Raw genomic sequence first — 21,032 nt, forward strand, 5'->3', positions numbered from 1 at the left:
CAGTAGACCTGCAGTAGACCTGCAGCAGACCTGCAGTAGACCTGCAGTAGACCTGCAGTAGACCTGCAGCAGACCTGCAGCAGACCTGCAGCAGACCTGCAGTAGACCTGCAGTAGACCTGCAGCAGACCTGCAGCAGACCTGCAGTAGACCTGCAGCAGACCTGCAGTAGACCTGCAGTAGACCTGCAGTAGACCTGCAGCAGACCTGCAGCAGACCTGCAGCAGACCTGCAGTAGACCTGCAGTAGACCTGCAGCAGACCTGCAGCAGACCTGCAGCAGACCTGCAGCAGACCTGCAGTAGACCTGCAGCAGACCTGCAGTAGACCTGCAGCAGACCTGCAGTAGACCTGCAGCAGACCTGAGGCAGACCTGCAGCAGACCTGCAGTAGACCTGCAGCAGACCTGCAGCAGACCTGCAGTAGACCTGCAGCAGACCTGCAGCAGACCTGCAGTAGACCTGCAGCAGACCTGCAGTAGACCTGCAGCAGACCTGCAGTAGACCTGCAGCAGACCTGCAGCAGACCTGCAGTAGACCTGCAGCAGACCTGCAGCAGACCTGCAGTAGACCCTGCAGCAGACCTGCAGTAGACCTGCAGCAGACCTGCAGCAGACCTGCAGTAGACCTGCAGTAGACCTGCAGCAGACCTGCAGCAGACCTGCAGCAGACCTGCAGTAGACCTGCAGCAGACCTGCAGTAGACCTGCAGCAGACCTGCAGCAGACCTGCAGTAGACCTGCAGTAGACCTGCAGTAGACCTGCAGCAGACCTGCAGTAGACCTGCAGCAGACCTGCAGCAGACCTGCAGCAGACCTGCAGTAGACCTGCAGTAGACCTGCAGCAGACCTGCAGCGCCGGCGTCTCCTCCCAGACCCAACAGCCGTCCACCGGGTCCCGGGTTCTCGCCGGTCCGTCAGGGATGTTGTGTCGGTCATGAAAGTCCTGGCAAACTACCAGTCTGTGTCAGTAGCCGAGGGTGTAGCGGGGTAACGGTGTAGCGGGGTAACGGTGTAGCGGGGTAACGGTGTAGCTGTGTAGCGGGGTAACGATGTAACGGTGTAGCGGGGTAACGGTGTAGTGGTGTAACGGTGTAGTGGGTAACGGTGTAGCTGTGTAGCGGTGTAGTGGGGTAACGGTGTATCGGGGTAACGGTGTAGCAGGGTAACGGTGTAGTGGGGTAATGGTGTAGTGGGGTAATGGTGTAGTGAGGTAGCGGTGTAGCGGGGTAACGGTGTATTGGGGTAATGGTGTAGTGAGGTAGCGGTGTAGTGGGGTAAGGGTGTAGTGGGGTAGCGGTGTAGTGGGGTAATGGTGTAGCGGGGTAACGGTGTAGTGGGGTAACGGTGTAGTGCTGTAACGGTGTAGCGGGTAACGGTGTAGCGGGGTAACGGTGTAGCTGTGTAGCGGTGTAGCGGGGTAACGGTGTAGTGGTGTAACGGTGTAGTGGGTAACGGTGTAGCGGTGTAGTGGGGTAACGGTGTAGCGCCGACGTGTATGTGGACAGAGTCCACAAACAGACACACACACAGTACACAAAATGGCAGTGAGAGAGAGAGAGAGAGAGAGAGAGAGAGATAGAGACGAGCAGAACGGGACGGTGCAGTTACTCCTGTGTGTGTGTGTGTGTGTGTGTGTGTGTGTGTGTGTGTGTGTGTACCTCCTCCTCCAGCAGGGTGGTGAAGTTCTTCCTGAAGCGCTGTTTGAAGTGGTCGCCTCTCGTTTTCCTTTTCTTCTTCTCTGACACACACACACACACACACACACAGGGTGTTATACTGACACTTGTTTGCTCTTCTGAGTAAGAAGATGAACGGGGGACAGACGGGGGACAGACGGGGACAGATGGGGACAGGAGACAGACGGGGACAGACGGGGACGGGGGACAGACTGGAAGACGTCTCACCTGGTTCTTCCGTCTCGCTGAAGGCCGGCAGACGAGCAGTGGGACCAGCAGGGGGCAGCGAGGACAGGGGGTCGTCCTGGACAGCAGGGACATGGGGTCAGGACGGGGGGACAGAGACCGGGACCGGCTGGACACTCTATCCTGTCCTCAGGACACACTCCGTCCTGTCCTCAGGACAGAGTCCAGCTGTCCCTCACCTGGAAGTTGTCCTTCTCCAGAGCCTCCAGCTGTCTGCTGAGTCTCCTCTGACGGGTCGCTTCGTCCAGAACCCTCCGCTGCCCCGCCTCCACCCGGGCTGGACACACACACACACACACACCAGACACACACACAGAGACACACACCAGACACACACCAGACACACACACCAGAGACACACACCAGAGACACACACCAGAGACACACACCAGACACACACACACCAGAGACACACACCAGACACACACACCAGAGACACACACAGAGACACACACCAGACACACACACCAGACACACACACAGAGACACACACCAGACACACACACCAGACACACACACCAGAGACACACACCAGACACACACACCAGACACACACCAGAGACACACACCAGAGACACACACCAGACACACACACCAGAGACACACACCAGAGACACACACCAGAGACACACACAGAGACATACACCAGAGACACACCAGAGACACACACCAGAGACACACCAGAGACACACACCAGACACACACACAGAGACACACACCAGAGACACACACACACACACACACCAGACACACACACAGAGACACACACAGAGAGACACCAGAGACACACCAGAGAGACACACACAGAGACACACACAGAGACACACCAGAGAGACACACAGAGACACACACACCAGAGACACACACACCAGAGAGACACACACACAAAAGAGGCGCGCGCGCGCGCGCACACACACACACACACACACACACACACACACACACACACACACACACACACACACACACACACACACACACACACACACACACACGTGTGAGAAACCAGATTTATACCCGCAGATACACGCACACACCAGAAGTCCACAGACGCGCACAACAAGCGCGCGCGCTCACACACACAGCAGGGACTCACCGGAGCTTTTCTTCTCGAGCACCATCTTGGCTCCGGACGGAAGCCGCCGAGGAACCAAACATCCCGACCGCGTTTCTGTGGATCTACTTCCGGATTGGACCGGAAACACTGACTGCGTCACCGACGGGCCCGCGCGGCGGCCATGTTGCAGAGGGAACCTCGCTCCACAGCTCCGCGAGGAGACCGCATACTGCCTACTACCATACCTACTTACTGAGTATGCAGTGCGTTCACACTGGCAGTGCGATTTTGAGCAGGCGAGAAGTTCCCGGATGCACACTACCCAGAAATGTTGAGTCTACACCGCCGCCGGACCTCCGGAACCGACTCCGCCGGCGTGGCGGGTCGGGGTTCGGTGCTCCGCTTCTCTGCCTCCTGATGGAGCCGCTCACATTTCTCCGAATTCATCCGAACAGAATCCTAAACGGACAAAACGACACACTCGGCTCTGAACCACTTTGTCGCCTAATTAAAAAAAATCTGGATGAAGTTCTACATTTGAAGAGTTTAGAGCTGAAGTGAAATCAGCTTTAGCAGGTCGATTTCGGCCAGGGGAGGAGTGCAATGCATTGTGGGTTATTATGTAGCATGCTGGAGTGTAAACGCTTTGCAGACTGTCTGATGGACTGAGTATGCAGGATGCAGGATGGACAGTATGGGTATGGAAGGATGTAGTAGGCAGTATGCTGTTTCGAACACAGACACACACACACACACACACACACACACACACACACACACACACACACACACACACAGAGAAATAGAAGCAATAGACCAATTGAAGCAGTCCTCTCCATAAAACCCCAATCAGCCTGAACAGTGATCAGTTCGAGTTGTTCTATTTCTGTGTGTGTGTGTGTGTGTGTGTGTGTGTGTCCTGTCAGTCTTTCAGGGCCATGGTTCTGGTTCTGGTTCTGGACCTGGTTCTGGATGATCCCAACACTCTGCTTTCAGGAGACAACAGGTCCTGAAGTCTCTGAACCAAATGTTCTGGTGAGGATCCAGATCCAGAACCGGGACTTTCTACATCCCAGGAACCCGGGGCGGGGCCGGGCGGGGCGGGGCGGGGCGGGGCGGGGCGGGGCGGGGCAGGGCGGGGCGGGGCGGGGCAGGGCGGGGCGGGGCGGGGCGGGGCCGGGCCGGGCGGGACGGGGCGGGGCGGGGCGGGGCCGGGCGGGACGGGGCGGGGCGGGGCGGGGCCGGGCCGGGCGGGGCGGGGCGGGGCGGGGCCGGGCGGGGCGGGGCCGGGCGGGGCGGGGTTGACATTCAGCCCGGGAGCTTCGTTTGGAGATGCGTTTCATCCGATAATTCAAAGAGCGGGAGGGGCTTCGATTCGCAGACCGGGAGCAGACCGGGAGCAGACCGGGAGCAGACCGGGACCGCGGGCCGGTGCAGCCGCGTTCAGCCAGACAGCAGCAGCAACAGAAGGAGTTCTGGCCGCCGGCCCGGAACAGACCGGCCCTTCAGGAAACCTCCCGAACCTCCCGATGGCCCGGCAGGACCCACATCTCTGACAAGTCCATCAAAAACTGTCCTCAAGACACGTCTCTGAGCCCCTTTAGAACCCGAGAGTCCCTCTCCAGCCTGGACCTGAGAGTCCGTCTCCAGCTGGACCTGGACCTGAGAGTCCCTCTCCAACCTGGACCTGAGAGTCCCTCTCCAACCTGGACCTGAGAGTCTGTCTCCAGCTGGACCTGAGAGTCCCTCTCCAGCTGGACCTGGACCTGAGAGTCCGTCTCCAGCCTGGACCTGAGAGTCCCTCTCCAGCTGGACCTGGACCTGAGAGTCCGTCTCCAGCTGGACCTGAGAGTCCGTCTCCAGCTGGACCTGGACCTGAGAGTCCGTCTCCAGCTGGACCTGGACCTGAGAGTCCGTCTCCAGCTGGACCTGGACCTGAGAGTCCGTCCCCAGCTGGACCTGGACCGGGAGGTTTCCTTCACGTCTCTCAAACTGAATGAAGCTGTGAAAACAACCAGCACAGAACCTGTAGACCCCCAGGACCCACCAGGACCCCCCAGGACCCCCTTGTGGACCACACTGGTCTCTGCCGATCCAGATCAAACCAGTTCAAGATTTCATGAAAAACTTTATTCAGTTGAGAACAAATAACTTAAAACTGGAAGAAAAACTAAAAACCCCGAAAGTAGAAACAGTAGAAAAGGTTCTGCTGGAAGAGACTCTGACACACACACACACACACACACACACACACACACACACACACACACACACACACACACACACACACACACACACACACACACACACACACACGCTCAGTCTCCGCCCCCCCGGAGCTCAGGGGTCCACGAAGGACACCATGATGTAGCGGGTCCCCCGGGTGGTGGCCAGGCCCTCGTGGTAGTGGGTCAGGCGGCCCGGGTGCATGAAGGACCAGCCCTTGCGCGGCGCCTCCACCTGGCAGTCGTAGCGCAGGAAGCGGCAGCCCCCCCCCTCGTAGTCCAGCGTCTTGCTGTTGAGCGCGATGTTGACGGTGAAGGTGGACGAGTCGTGGTGCGGCCGCAGCGCCGGCTGCTCGTCGGGCCGGTACCGGACCACGAAGTTCATGATGGCCTGGGCCTGCAGGGGGCACAGGGTCCGGTCAGAGACCAGGGTCCGGTCAGGGTCTGGCATCAGGTCAGGGTCTGCGGTCCGGTCAGGGACTGGTCTGGGGCTGGGTCAGGGTCTGGGGCCGGGTCGGGTCCAGACCTTGGGGTAGTACCCGGGGTAGAGCCTCTCGGTGACCGGGACGATGTAGTCCTTCAGGAACTTGAGCCACTCCTTCTCGAAGCCGATCTGGTTCATGTGGATGTCCACGGTGGGGACGTTCTCGTAGCCGCCGGCCAGACGCTCGTCCTGGACCAAGAGGGGACACGCAGTACCGCCTGAGACCCCGTCCTGAGACCCCGTCCCTGCTCTCCTGGGTCCGGCAGACCCGGGACTCACGTTGTGTTTTCCCCCGGACCACTGGCCGAAGTCCTCCATGGTCTCCACCAGGTGGTCGCACATCTTCTCAGAGAAGGCTGGAAACCAGTAGACATCTGGACAAGGCTGGAGACAGAGACCCGGGTCAGACCCTGCTGGGCTCCAGACCGGGTCCCTGTCTGGCCTTCAGGTCTTACCTGCTCCACAAAGTTCTTCTGGTCCTCGAAGATCTTGGAGTAGTTCTCATGGACGTACTTCTCCTTCCAGTCCTGAAGACACAGACAGAGTCAGCCGGTCCTGGAATGGGTCAGGTCCTGGACCCGGCCGGTCCTACACCCAGGCCTCCGGGTCCTCCTCCTCACCACGGGGTTGTCGAAGATCTGCCACATGTCGGGATGGAGCCGCGACGTGTTGAAGCTCGCCGCCGCCACCAGGCGGCCGAACTCGTCCCGGTTCGACACGAACATGAAGATCCCCTGGAGACACAGTCCGCGTCACACCCGAGGACTCGGGGGACCGGGTCCGTCCGGGGACCGGCCGGCCGGACTCACCTGGTCTCGGATGCTCCTGCAGAACACCATGTCCGGGTCCAGGTCCTCATCCTGGTACAGGCTGACCCGGGACAGTTTGGACCGCAGGACGCTCCCTCGGATCAGGTAGGCCTGAGTGATGTACGGAACGTTCCACACACCTCTGCACACAACCGACAACACCGTCAACACAACCGACAACACCATCAACACAACCGACAACACCGTCAACACAACCGACAACACCGTCAACACAACCGACGACACCGTCAACACAACCGACAACACCGTCAACGCAACCGACAACACCGTCAACACAACCGACAACACCGTCAACGCAACCGACAACACCGTCAACGCAACCGACGACACCGTCAACGCAACCGACGACACCGTCAACGCAACCGACGACACCGTCAACGCAACCGACGACACCGTCAACGCAACCGACGACACCGTCAACACAACCGACGACACCGTCAACACAACACCGTCAACACAACCGACAACACTGTCAACACAACCAGAAAACACCGTCAACACGACACCGTCAACATAACCGACAACACCGTCAACACAACACCATCAACACAACCAACAACACCGTCAACACAACCAACACCGTCAACACGACCGGACAATAGCATCAACACAACACCACACACACAACCAACAACACCATCAACACAACCAGACAACACCGTCAACACAACCTGACAACACCGTCAACACAACACCGTCAACACAACCGACAACACCGTCAACACAACCAGACAACACCGTCAACACGACACGACAACACCATCAACACAACCAGACAACACAACCGGACAACACCGTCCACCGTCAACATGACACGACAACACAACCCAACACTGTCAACACAACATGACAACACGACACGACAACACGACATGACAACACACAACCCAACAACACTGTCAACAACACCGTCAACACAACACCGTCAACTGGGGCTGAACAATATATTGCATTTGCGATAATCTCGTGATATTACAAAACACAATTTGCGCATAGCAACGTGCGCCATAGGACAGTCACATGACGCGAATTCCCATCGGAGGGCGCCGTGCAGACTGCTGGTTGAACAAGGTGCTGCTGGAGCAGCGGGAGCACCGAGCCTCGCTCTGCACGATGGCAGCAGATCTATAGAAGATGTGGAACAGCAACACGTCCTGCAAGGAATGCCGTGTGAGAGAGAGAGAGAGAGAGAGAGAGAGAGAGAGAGAGAGAGAGAGAGAGAGAGAGAGAGAGAGAGAGAGAGAGAGAGGAATATCCCGGTCGAAAGGGACATGAAATACGGCTCTGCCATGTTCTATCTGCAAGGAATCCTGGTGTTTAGAGTACAGGAGCTGCTCGTGATCCAGTTTAACTGGTACTAAGTAAATAAAATGTGCGGAAACGATCGTTCAAGTTCTTCTCTTTTACTGAAAAAAAGTGCATCGCACCACGTCTTGTCGCTTACTTTTTTTTTTTCTAACAACATGCAGAGAGCCTGCGGCGCCCCTCTTCTTCTGTGGTGTCTGTGTAAAATAAGGTTGAACATGCAAACAGCACCCCTAGTGGCATGGAGTGTAAATGCAGTCATGGCGTGGTCTGTGGCCGCGGTCTGACTGAGGATCTCCTGGGGTTATTATGTTTCAGAAACCAGAATATTGATCTTAACAGGAACACTGACTGCACGTAAACGCAGCCAGCGTCGTCTTTCCAGGCCACTGCACCGTACCAGCAACATTCTGAGAGGAGAGAAACGATTAATTTGGTCTTTTTTTTTATATATATATTATTGTAGTTTTGTACTGTTACATTTTAAGTCTAATCTGTCCAATCTAGATTATTGAAATGTTGTACATTTGATGGAAGCATTAATGATGGCAGCAGCATGTTTAGCATCAGAACTTGAAAATAATGTTTCCATTTTGAAGCACCTTCATTATCCCCACAGGGTTTTTAATCTTTTATATCAACAAAAGTCCTCAGGGCTGGAAACTGTCACACTTTAAGTAACGATGGTTCAGTTCTTCTCTTTTACTGAAAAAACGCTGCATCGCAAGATTTTATTATCTTGGCGTTAGATTTTTTTTTTCCATTTACTGCACTGTTCAGCCAGATTGTTCTTATATTTTTCTATGTTTATATTATTCAATTTGCATTTCTGTTTACTTGGTTTGTTAATAAAATGTTAAACTATTCTATAGTTCTAGTTTTTAGTGCAGATGCTTTAAAACTGGTTTAGAAACAAGATAACATATCGTGATTATAATCGAGATCGAATGATATGAAAAAAAAAAAATCGTGATCATTTTTTTTTGCCACATCGCCCGGCCCTACCATCAAGAAAGCCGGACATCACCGTCAACACAACCAGACAACACCGTCAACACAACCCGACAACACCGTCAACACAACCCGACAACACCGTCAACACAACCAGACAACACCGTCAACACAACCAGACAACACCGTCAACACAACCAGACAACACCGTCAACACAACCAGACAACACCGTCAACACGACTCGACAACACCATCAACACAACCCGACAACACCGTCAACACAACCCGACAACACCGTCAACACAACCAGACAACACCGTCAACACGACACGACAACACCGTCAACACGACACGACAACACCGTCAACACAACCCGACAACACCGTCAACACAACCAGACAACACCGTCAACACAACCAGACAACACCGTCAACACAACCCGACAACACCGTCAACACAACCCGACAACACCGTCAACACAACCAGACAACACCGACAACACAACCTGACAACACCGTCAACACAACCAGACAACACCGTCAACACAACCCGACAACACCGTCAACACAACCCGACAACACCGTCAACACAACCAGACAACACCGTCAACACAACCCGACAACACCGTCAACACGACCCGACAACACCGTCAACACAACCCGACAACACCGTCAACACAACCAGACAACACCGTCAACACAACCAGACAACACCGTCAACACGACTCGACAACACCATCAACACAACCCGACAACACCGTCAACACAACCCGACAACACCGTCAACACAACCAGACAACACCGTCAACACGACACGACAACACCGTCAACACGACACGACAACACCGTCAACACAACCCGACAACACCGTCAACACAACCAGACAACACCGTCAACACAACCAGACAACACCGTCAACACAACCCGACAACACCGTCAACACAACCCGACAACACCGTCAACACAACCAGACAACACCGACAACACAACCTGACAACACTGTCAACACAACCAGACAACACCGTCAACACAACCAGACAACACCGTCAACACAACCTGACAACACCGTCAACACAACCTGACAACACCGTCAACACAACCAGACAACACTGTCAACACAACCAGACAACACTGTCAACACAACCAGACAACACCGTCAACACAACCCGACAACACCGTCAACACAACCCGACAACACCGTCAACACAACCAGACAACACCGTCAACACAACCAGACAACACCGTCAACACAACCAGACAACACCGTCAACACAACCCGACAACACCGTCAACACAACCAGACAACACCGTCAACACGACTCGACAACACCATCAACACAACCCGACAACACCGTCAACACAACCCGACAACACCGTCAACACAACCAGACAACACCGTCAACACAACCAGACAACACCGTCAACACGACACGACAACACCGTCAACACAACCCGACAACACCGTCAACACAACCAGACAACACCGTCAACACAACCAGACAACACCGTCAACACAACCCGACAACACCGTCAACACAACCCGACAACACCGTCAACACAACCAGACAACACCGACAACACAACCTGACAACACCGTCAACACAACCAGACAACACCGTCAACACAACCAGACAACACCGTCAACACAACCAGACAACACTGTCAACACAACCAGACAACACCGTCAACACAACCAGACAACACCGTCAACACAACCCGACAACACCGTCAACACAACCTGACAACACCGTCAACACAACCCGACAACACCGTCAACACAACCAGACAACACCGTCAACACAACCAGACAACACCGTCAACACAACCAGACAACACCGACAACACCGTCAACACAACCAGACAACACCGTCAACACAACCAGACAACACCGTCAACACAACCCGACAACACTGTCAACACAACCCGACAACACCGTCAACACAACCAGACAACACCGTCAACACAACCAGACAACACCGTCAACACAACCTGACAACACCGTCAACACAACCTGACAACACCGTCAACACAACCTGACAACACCGTCAACACAACCAGACAACACCGTCAACACAACCAGACAACACCGACAACACCGTCAACACAACCAGACAACACCGTCAACACAACCAGACAACACCGTCAACACAACCCGACAACACTGTCAACACAACCCGACAACACCGTCAACACAACCAGACAACACCGTCAACACAACCAGACAACACCGTCAACACAACCTGACAACACCGTCAACACAACCTGACAACACCGTCAACACAACCTGACAACACCATCAACACAACCAGACAACACTGTCAACACAACCAGACATCACCGTCAACACAACCAGACAACACCATCAACACAACCAGACAACACTGTCAACACAACCCGACAACACCGTCAACACAAGCGGACAACATTTTCAAACAACCATACAACCAGATAATGGTGTGTGTGTGAGTGTGTGTCCTCACACTCTCTTGCCCTGCACGATCTCGATGTAGTCCTCTGATCTGGAGTAGAAGCCTTCAGGACTCAGAGCTCCCCAGAAGTTACTCCACAGCTTCCCGTGTTTGGGACAGCATGGGGGCGATCACAGACCTGGGGGGCAAAGAGTCAGTCTGATACCACTGGGGGGGGGGGGAATAGAGTCAGTCTGATACCACTGGGGGGGGGGGGAATAGAGTCAGTCTGATACCACTGGGGGGGGGGGGGGGGGTAGAGTCAGTCTGATAACCACTGGGGGGGGGGATAGAGTCAGTCTGATACCACTGGGGGGGGGGGGGGGGGGGGAGTAGAGTCAGTCTGATACCACTGGGGGGGGGGGGGGGGTGTAGAGTCAGTCTGATACCACTGGGGGGGTAGAGTCAGTCTGATACCACTGGGGGGGGGTAGAGTCAGTCTGATACCACTGGGGGGGGGGGGGGGGGGATAGAGTCAGTCTGATACCACTGGGGGGGGGGGTGAGTCTGATACCACTGGGGGGGGGTCAGTCTGATACCGGGGGTACCCACGTACTTGTTCTCCTCAATGAGGATCCTCAGGGTGTCCGGGTTGGTCAGAGCGACTTCAGAGTCCAGGCTGAAGTAGTAGTCACACTGTGGGTCCTTCTGGCAGGCCTCCCTGCACACACACACACACACACACACACACACACACACACACACACACACACACACACACACACACACACACACACACACACACACACACCATCACACAGGTTGCAGCGTGACAGTCAGGCCCCGGTCCCGGTCCGGGTCCCGGTCCAGCACTCACACGGCCATGGTCCTGGCCTGGTCCTCCTGCAGGTTCTCCTCCGGTCCCACCAGCACGGCGTCGGGAAACAGAGAACCGTGACGCTGCCAGAACCGCTGGACGTCCCGCTCGTGGTACACTACCTGCAGAGAGAGAGGGCGCGTGTGTGTGTGTGTGTGTGTGTGTGTGTGTGTGTGTGTGTGTGTGTGTTCGTGTGTGTGTGTCCTACATTGTTGTGTATGAAGAGGCGGAGTCTCGCTGTCGGGTAGTTCAGGGTCGTCAGTCGCTGCAGAAACTCCTCCATGAAGGGAGTCGCTCGTTCAATGAAGACCGCAACGTAGACCAGCGGCAGCTGCTGCTCCTGGACACACACACACACACACACACCTGAGGCAGAGGTCCTGACGGTGAGGGGTCCGGTGTGTGTGTGTGTGTGTGTGTGTGTGTGTGTTCTCACAGGAGTGTTGGTGAGCAGCAGCAGGTCGTGGTCACAGATGGAGCAGCCTCCCTCGTAGGTCCAGGCCGTGGGGACGTAGTTCCCCAGGTAGTTCAGCTGGAGCTGGGGGGGGGGGGGGGGGTCGCCATGACAACCAGCCTCACTCTGCCCTCAGCGCTGTGATTGGTCACTTACCTTGGTAGGGCCGTTGCCGTGTATGACGACCGGCAGCGTGTCGTAGGCCACGTTCCTGGCTCTAACCTTTGACCTCTCGAACTTCAAGACGACCTCGTCTGACAGACAGGTTGGAGAAGCAGCTGGTTATCTAGGCTCCGTCCCCTCAGCCAATCAGAGCCAAGCAGCTGACTGAACGACAGGCTCACCTACGGCTCCATTCAGGTTCTGGAAGATCGTGGAGCGATGATCCAGGGTCATGTTGAACTTTTTCTGAGGACACAGAGACACACACCTGTTTACAGCTGTGTTTACACCTGTTTACAGCTGTGTTTACACCTGTTTACAGCTGTGTTTACACCTGTTTACAGCTGTGTTTACACCTGTTAACAGCTGTGTTTACACCTGTTTACAGCTGTGTTTACACCTGTTTACAGCTGTGTTTACACCTGTTTACAGCTGTGTTTACACCTGTTTACAGCTGTGTTTACACCTGTTTACAGCTGTGTTTACACCTGTTAACAGCTGTGTTTACACCTGTTTACAGCTGTGTTTACACCTGCTTATAGCTGTGTTTACACCTGCTTATAGCTGTGTTTACTCCTGTTTACAGCTGTGTTTACACCTGTTTACAGCTGTGTTTACACCTGTTTACAGCTGTGTTTACACCTGTTTACAGCTGTGTTTACACCTGTTTACAGCTGTGTTTACACCTGCTTATAGCTGTGTTTACACCTGCTTATAGCTGTGTTTACTCCTGTTTACAGCTGTGTTTACACCTGTTTACAGCTGTGTTTACACCTGTTTACAGCTGTGTTTACACCTGCTTATAGCTGTGTTTTCTCCTGTTTACAGCTGTGTTTACACCTGTTTACAGCTGTGTTTACTCCTGTTTACAGCTGTGTTTACACCTGTTTACAGCTGTGTTTACTCCTGTTTACAGCTTTGTTTACAGCTGTGTTTACTCCTGTTTACAGCTGTGTTTACACCTGTTTGCAGCTGTGTTTACACCTGTTTGCAGCTGTGTTTACACCTGTTTACGGCTGCGTTTACTCCTGTTTACAGCTTTGTTTACAGCTGTGTTTACTCCTGTTTAAAGCTGTGTTTACACCTGTTTGCAGCTGTGTTTACACCTGTTTACAGCTGTGTTTACACCTGTTTACAGCTGTGTTTACTCCTGTTTACAGCTTTGTTTACAGCTGTGTTTACTCCTGTTTACAGCTGTGTTTACACCTGTTTGCAGCTGTGTTTACACCTGTTTACAGCTGTGTTTACACCTGTTTACAGCTGTGTTTACTCCTGTTTACAGCTTTGTTTACAGCTGTGTTTACTTCTGTTTACAGCTGTGTTTACACCTGTTTACAGCTGTGTTTACACCTGCTTACAGCTGTGTTTACACCTGCTTACAGCTGTGTTTACTCCTGTTTACAGCTGTGTTTACTTCTGTTTACAGCTGTGTTTACACCTGTTTACAGCTGTGTTTACTCCTGTTTACAGCTTTGTTTACAGCTGTTTACTCCTGTTTACAGCTGTGCTTACACCTGTTTGCAGCTGTGTTTACACCTGTTTGCAGCTGCGTTTACTCCTGTTTACAGCTTTGTTTACAGCTGTGTTTACTCCTGTTTACAGCTGTGTTTACACCTGTTTGCAGCTGTGTTTACACCTGTTTGCAGCTGTGTTTACACCTGTTTACAGCTGTGTTTACTCCTGTTTACAGCTTTGTTTACAGCTGTGTTTACACCTGTTTACAGCTGTGTTTACACGTTTATAGACGTGTTTACACCTGTAAACAGATGTCTCCCAGGTGTGTGTGTGTGTGTGTGTGTGTGTGTGTGTGTGTGTGTGTGTGTGTGTGTGTGTGTGTGTGTCACCCTCTGGCTCTTGTCCAGGTAGACCTGGGTGTAGAACAGCTGATCATCATCATCGTCTTTGTACTTCCACTGCTGGACCAGAGCGCTGAGCTCCGAGGCGAAGCCCATGAAGCCTGAGGACACACACTCAGTGAGGGGCTGGGGTGAGGCAGGGTGAGTCCGGGTGAGACAGGGCGAGTCACAGTGAGTCACAGTGAGACAGGGTGAGTCGGAGAGAGACAGGGTGAGTCACAGTGAGTCAGGGTGAGTCACAGTGAGACATGGTGAGTCAGGGTGAGACATGGTGAGTCACAGTGAGTCAGGGTGAGTCACGGTGAGTCAGGGTGAGTCACGGTGAGTCAGGGTGAGTCACGGTGAGTCAGGGTGAGTCACGGTGAGTCAGGGTGAGTCAGGGTGAGTCAGGGTGAGACATGGTGAGTCATAGTGAGTCAGGGTGAGACATGGTGAGTCAGGGTGAGACATGGTGAGTCAGGGTGAGTCAGGGTGAGACATGGTGAGTCAGGGTGAGTCAGGGTGAGACATGGTGAGTCACAGTGAGTCAGGGTGAGACATGGTGAGACAGGGTGAGTCAGGGTGAGACATGGTGAGTCATAGTGAGTCAGGGTGAGACAAGGTGAGTCAGAGTGAGACATGGTGAGTCACAGTGAGTCAGGGTGAGTCAGAGTGAGTCAGGGTGAGACACAGTGAGTGTCACAGTGAGACAGGGTGAGTCGGAGAGAGACAGGGTGAGTCACAGTGAGTCAGGGTGAGTCACAGTGAGACATGGTGAGTCAGGGTGAGACATGGTGAGTCACAGTGAGTCAGGGTGAGTCACAGTGAGTCAGGGTGAGTCACGGTGAGTCAGGGTGAGTCAGGGTGAGTCAGGGTGAGACATGGTGAGTCATAGTGAGTCAGGGTGAGACATGGTGAGTCAGGGTGAGACATGGTGAGTCAGGGTGAGTCAGGGTGAGACATGGTGAGTCAGGGTGAGTCAGGGTGAGTCACAGTGAGTCAGGGTGAGACATGGTGAGACAGGGTGAGTCAGGGTGAGACATGGTGAGTCATAGTGAGTCAGGGTGAGACAAGGTGAGTCAGAGTGAGACAGGGTGAGTCATAGTGAGTCAGGGTGAGTCAGAGTGAGTCAGGGTGAGACATGGTGAGACAGGGTGAGTCATGGTGAGTCATAGTGAGTCAGGGTGAGTCAGAGTGAGTCAGGGTGAGACATGGTGAGTCATAGTGAGTCAGGGTGAGACAAGGTGAGTCAGAGTGAGACAGGGTGAGACAGGGTGAGTCAGAGTGACTTAGAGAGAGTCAGTGTCAGAGGCAGAGTGAGAGAGTGCGTGGGTGTCTCACCTCCTGAGTTGAGGTAGCGTTTCCCAGAATGCACCGGGGGATACTTGGAGGCCAGGCGCTGGTCGGGCCAACAGAAACCTTCAGCTGAGAAAACCACTCTGTGACCCAGAACCGAGAACTTAGACAGGAGCTCCTCTGGACCGGCAGCCAGGATGACATCATAGCTGCAGACAGAGGTCAGAGGTCAGAGAGGTCAGAGGTCAGGAGGTCAGAGGTCAGGGAGGGGTCAGAGTGTTACCTGTCCACAAACATGACCACCAGCTCCTGGTTGTCGGAGTGTTTCAGCAGTTCTTTCTTCAGCCAGCGGACCTTCTGTCCTCCCCCCACGGTCCGGGCCACGTCTCCCCCCTTCCAGTCCTCCCCCAGACCCAGGACCTGGACACACCAGAACCATCAGCCCCCCAGACCCCGGACCCAGGACCTGGACACACCAGAACCATCAGACCCCCCAGACCCCGGACCCAGGACCTGGACACACCAGAACCATCAGACCCCCAGACCCCCCAGACCCCCCAGACCCTGGACCTGGACACACCAGAACCATCAGACCCCCCAGACCCCGGACCCAGGACCTGGACACACCAGACCCTCCAGGCCCCCCAGACCCCCCAGACCCACACCGGCTGTCACCTTGACGGTGTATCCGAACTCTCCGGCTGTCCTCATGAAGCGCTTGAAGCCGTCCGTTTCCTCCGTTGCCGCGGTGATGACCAGCAGGTTTTCTACAAGCAACGATGACATCACCATCAGCCGTCCAATCAGAGACAGGCAGTCAGACTGAAGCTGAACAGAGCAGAGCTGATTGGACGGAGGAGTGGAGACGGGCCGCTCTGATTGGCTGCTGCCTGCTGAGGTTGACGTTTGGCCGGTTTTAGTTGAGCTGCTGCTGAACTCCACCCTGCTGAACTCCACCCTGCTGAGCTCCACCCAGCTGAGCTCCACCCTGCTGAACTCCACCCTGCTGAGCTCCACCCTGCTCTGCTCCACCCAGCTGAACTCCACCCTGCTGAACTCCACCCTGCTCTGCTCCACCCAGCTGAACTCCACCCTGCTGAGCTCCACCCAGCTGAACTCCACCCTGCTCTGCTCCACCCTGCTCTGCTCCACCCTGCTCTGCTCCACCCTGCTGAACTCCACCCTGCTCTGCTCCACCCAGCTGAACTCCACCCTGCTGAGCTCCACCCTGCTGAACTCCACCCTGCTGAACTCCACCCAGCTGAGCTCCACCATGCTGAACTCCACGCTGCTGAGCTCCACCCTGCTCTGCTCCACCCTGCTGAACTCCACCCTGCTGAGCTCCACCCTGCTGAGCTCCACCCTGCTGAGCTCCACCCTGCTGAACTCCACCCTGCTGAGCTCCACCCTGCTCTGCTCCACCCAGCTGAGCTCCACCCTGCTGAGCTCCACCCTGCTGAGCTCCGCCCTGCTGAGCTCCACCCAGCTGAACTCCACCCTGCTGAGCTCCACCCTGCTCTGCTCCACCCTGCTGAACTCCACCCTGCTGAACTCCACCCTGCTGAGCTCCACCCTGCTCTGCTCCACCCTGCTCTGCTCCACCCTGCTCTGCTCCACCCTGCTCTGCTCCACCCTGCTCTGCTCCACCCTGCTGAACTCCACCCTGCTCTGCTCCACCCTGCTCTGCTCCACCCTGCTGAACTCCACCCTGCTGAACTCCACGCTGCTGAGCTCCACCCTGCTCTGCTCCACCCTGCTGAACTCCACCCTGCTGAGCTCCACCCTGCTGAGCTCCACCCTGCTGAGCTCCACGCTGCTGAGCTCCACCCTGCTGAGCTCCACCCAGCTGAGCTCCACCATGCTGAACTCCACCCTGCTCTGCTCCACCCTGCTGAACTCCACCCTGCTGAACTCCACCCTGCTCTGCTCCACCCTGCTGAACTCCACCCTGCTGAGCTCCACCCTGCTCTGCTCCACCCTGCTCTGCTCCACCCTGCCGAACTCCACCCTGCTGAACTCCACCCTGCTGAGCTCCACCCAGCTGAGCTCCACCCAGCTGAACTCCACCCTGCTCTGCTCCACCCTGCTCTGCTCCACCCTGCTGAACTCCACCCTGCTCTGCTCCACCCTGCTGAACTCCACCCTGCTGAACTCCACCCTGCTCTGCTCCACCCTGCTGAACTCCACCCTGCTGAACTCCACCCTGCTCTGCTCCACCCTGCTCTGCTCCACCCTGCCGAACTCCACCCTGCTGAACTCCACCCAGCTGAGCTCCACCCAGCTGAGCTCCACCCAGCTGAACTCCACCCTGCTCTGCTCCACCCTGCTCTGCTCCACCCTGCTGAACTCCACCCTGCTCTGCTCCACCCTGCTGAACTCCACCCTGCTGAACTCCACCCTGCTCTGCTCCACCCTGCTGAACTCCACCCTGCTGAGCTCCACCCTGCTCTGCTCCACCCAGCTGAACTCCACCCTGCTGAACTCCACCCTGCTCTGCTCCACCCAGCTGAACTCCACCCTGCTGAGCTCCACCCAGCTGAACTCCACCCTGCTCTGCTCCACCCTGCTCTGCTCCACCCTGCTCTGCTCCACCCTGCTGAACTCCACCCTGCTCTGCTCCACCCTGCTGAACTCCACCCTGCTGAGCTCCACCCTGCTCTGCTCCACCCTGCTGAACTCCACCCTGCTCTGCTCCACCCAGCTGAACTCCACCCTGCTGAACTCCACCCTGCTCTGCTCCACCCAGCTGAACTCCACCCTGCTGAGCTCCACCCTGCTCTGCTCCACCCTGCTGAACTCCACCCTGCTCTGCTCCACCCTGCTGAGCTCCACCCTGCTGAGCTCCACCCTGCTGAGCTCCACCTGTCCCTCCCCCTGCGGTGGATGTGTGGCAGCACTGAGGTTCCTCCAGGTTCCAGGTAGACCCGCCGGTTCTCCGGAGCTTCTGCAGAGCGTTCCACTGCACAGGAGAGCAGAACGCCACGCCGCTGCCCGGCATCGAACCATGAATCTGCTCACACCCGGCAGCACCGGCAGAACCTCCGCCAGCTCCGCCTGGGGAGCCATGGTAACCACGGTAACCACGCCCTCTTTTCTGCTGCCGCCATGGAGGAGGTCAGAGGTCAGGAGGGGGAGCTGGTTTTACTGCTGGAGCGTCACCATGTGATGAAGAGGAGGTGATGAAGTGATGAAGAGGAGGTGATGAAGTGACGAAGAGGAGGTGATGAAGTGATGAAGAGGAGGTGATGAAGTGATGAAGAGGAGGTGATGAAGTGATGAAGAGGAGGTGATGAAGTGACGAAGAGGAGGTGATGAAGTGATGAAGAGGAGGTGATGAAGTGATGAAGAGGTGATGAAGTGATGAAGAGGAGGTGATGAAGTGACGAAGAGGAGGTGATGAAGTGATGAAGAGGAGGTGATGAAGTGACGAAGAGGAGGTGATGAAGTGATGAAGAGGTGATGAAGTGATGAAGAGGAGGTGATGAAGTGACGAAGAGGAGGTGATGAAATGACGAAGAGGTGATGAAATGATGAAGAGGAGGTGATGAAGTGACGAAGAGGAGGTGATGAAGTAACGAAGAGGAGGTGATGAAGTGATGAAGAGGAGGTGATGAAGTGATGAAGAGGAGGTGATGAAGTGATGAAGAGGAGGTGATGAAGTAACGAAGAGGAGGTGATGAAGTGATGAAGAGGAGGTGATGAAGTGATGAAGAGGAGGTGATGAAGTGACGAAGAGGAGGTGATGAAGTGATGAAGAGGTGATGAAGTGACGAAGAGGAGGTGATGAAGTGACGAAGAGGTGATGAAATGATGAAGAGGAGGTGATGAAGTGACGAAGAGGAGGTGATGAAGTGATGAAGAGGAGGTGATGAAATGATGAAGAGGAGGTGATGAAGTGACGAAGAGGAGGTGATGAAGTGACGAAGAGGAGGTGATGAAGTGACGAAGAGGAGGTGATGAAGTGACGAAGAGGAGGTGATGAAGTGACAAAGAGGAGGTGATGAAGTGACGAAGAGGAGGTGATGAAGTGACGAAGAGGAGGTGATGAAGTGACGAAGAGGAGGTGATGAAGTGATGAAGAGGAGATGAAGTGATGAAGAGGAGGTGATGAAGAGTAAGTCAGTTCTCATTCCTATCGAGGCTCAGTCGGTTCCAGTCGGTTCCAGACGGATCAGATTACAGACCTGATGCTGCTCTGCTGAACCCTAACCCGGAAGTAGTCCGTTAACCCCGTGACCCGAGGAGAACCTCCAGCTAGCACCTAGCATCGTTAGCTCCCGCGCGTCCCGGTGGTCCTGCAGGCCGGACCGCGGCTCGCCCGGCCCGGCTTACCTGCGGAGAGGCTCCGGGGCTCGGCGGACACGGAGGCGGGGAGCAGGCCGGGGAGCAGGCCGGGGAGCAGGCCGGGGAGAGCCCAGAAGAGGAGCAGCGCACTCGGAGCCATGGCGAAGACCAGCCGCTGGGACCACCGCTCGGACCACTCCGCTGCTTTCACGAGGCTCCGCCTCCACGCTGGGCCTCCGGCCAATCAGAGGCGAGCCTGGCTTGATGGACAGTTCTACTGACAAATTGTTTGTCTGCAGCGGCAGCGCTTCAGCCAATCAGAGGCGTCGGGGCGGAAAACAACTAGTGACGTCACCGCGCCACGTCCGCAGCTTCCGGAAAGCTTTTTAACTGAACTTCAATAAAACTCAATAAAACTAAATAAAGCTGTGTTCTCTGTATTCAGATTTACTGAAGGTTTGTACTGAGTTCAGTTTGAGCTCCGAGCTGCGGATCGAGCGACGGGGCACAGGACCAGGACCAGGACCAGGACCAGGACCAGGACCAGGACCAGGACCGGATTTAAAAAGGAGAGAAAAGAGCTGATCGTAACGTAGTTACTCCGTTACTGAGCGAATCCCGAAGAAAACACAGAGACCAGACGACTTTAAACACAGTTTAATACGTTTACTCTGCACGCACGTTTCCTGGTTACCATGGCAACGTGTAAACACATTTCAGCCCAGACTGCCGCAGGACAGACACACACACACCTCTGTTCTCCACCTGGTCCTCCACCTGGTCCTCCTGGTCCTCCACCTGGTCCTCCTGGTCCACCCTGCTCCACCCTGCTCCTCCTGGTCCACCTGGTCCACCCTGCCCCACCTGCTCCACCCTGGTCCTCCTGCTCCACCTGCTCCACCCTGGTCCTCCTGCTCCACCTGCTCCTCCTGCTCCTCCTGCTC

General features: G+C 55.3%; 2 protein-coding genes across 2 annotated transcripts in view; both read right to left on the reverse strand.

Annotated features, from left to right (window-relative positions):
* Positions 1 to 3,088, reverse strand: part of znhit1 (zinc finger, HIT-type containing 1) — a 5,527-nt gene extending 2,439 nt beyond the window's left edge. The window contains exons 1-4 of the mRNA XM_030087007.1: positions 3,017 to 3,088; positions 2,100 to 2,197; positions 1,903 to 1,978; positions 1,657 to 1,736 (exon numbers count right to left, since the gene is read on the reverse strand). Of these exons, the coding sequence (XP_029942867.1) occupies positions 1,657 to 1,736; positions 1,903 to 1,978; positions 2,100 to 2,197; positions 3,017 to 3,041 (279 nt within the window). The 5' untranslated portion in view covers positions 3,042 to 3,088. The remainder of the gene's footprint in view (positions 1 to 1,656; positions 1,737 to 1,902; positions 1,979 to 2,099; positions 2,198 to 3,016) is intronic.
* Positions 3,089 to 5,136: 2,048 nt separating this feature from the next.
* On the reverse strand, positions 5,137 to 20,300 carry plod3 (procollagen-lysine, 2-oxoglutarate 5-dioxygenase 3). The gene is given in 19 exon segments (XM_030087006.1): positions 5,137 to 5,599; positions 5,729 to 5,875; positions 5,966 to 6,070; positions 6,142 to 6,213; positions 6,307 to 6,420; positions 6,496 to 6,637; positions 11,253 to 11,353; positions 11,355 to 11,379; positions 11,797 to 11,901; positions 12,058 to 12,179; positions 12,266 to 12,397; positions 12,494 to 12,595; positions 12,668 to 12,765; positions 12,856 to 12,919; positions 14,518 to 14,630; positions 15,850 to 16,013; positions 16,088 to 16,224; positions 16,480 to 16,571; positions 20,137 to 20,300. Coding segments are annotated over 19 exon segments (2,229 nt in total). The 5' UTR covers positions 20,249 to 20,300; the 3' UTR covers positions 5,137 to 5,317.
* Between the last annotated feature and the right edge of the window lie 732 nt (positions 20,301 to 21,032).

Source organism: Salarias fasciatus, unplaced genomic scaffold (genome assembly GCF_902148845.1).
Source record: "Salarias fasciatus unplaced genomic scaffold, fSalaFa1.1, whole genome shotgun sequence".
NCBI lineage: Eukaryota > Metazoa > Chordata > Actinopteri > Blenniiformes > Blenniidae > Salarias > Salarias fasciatus.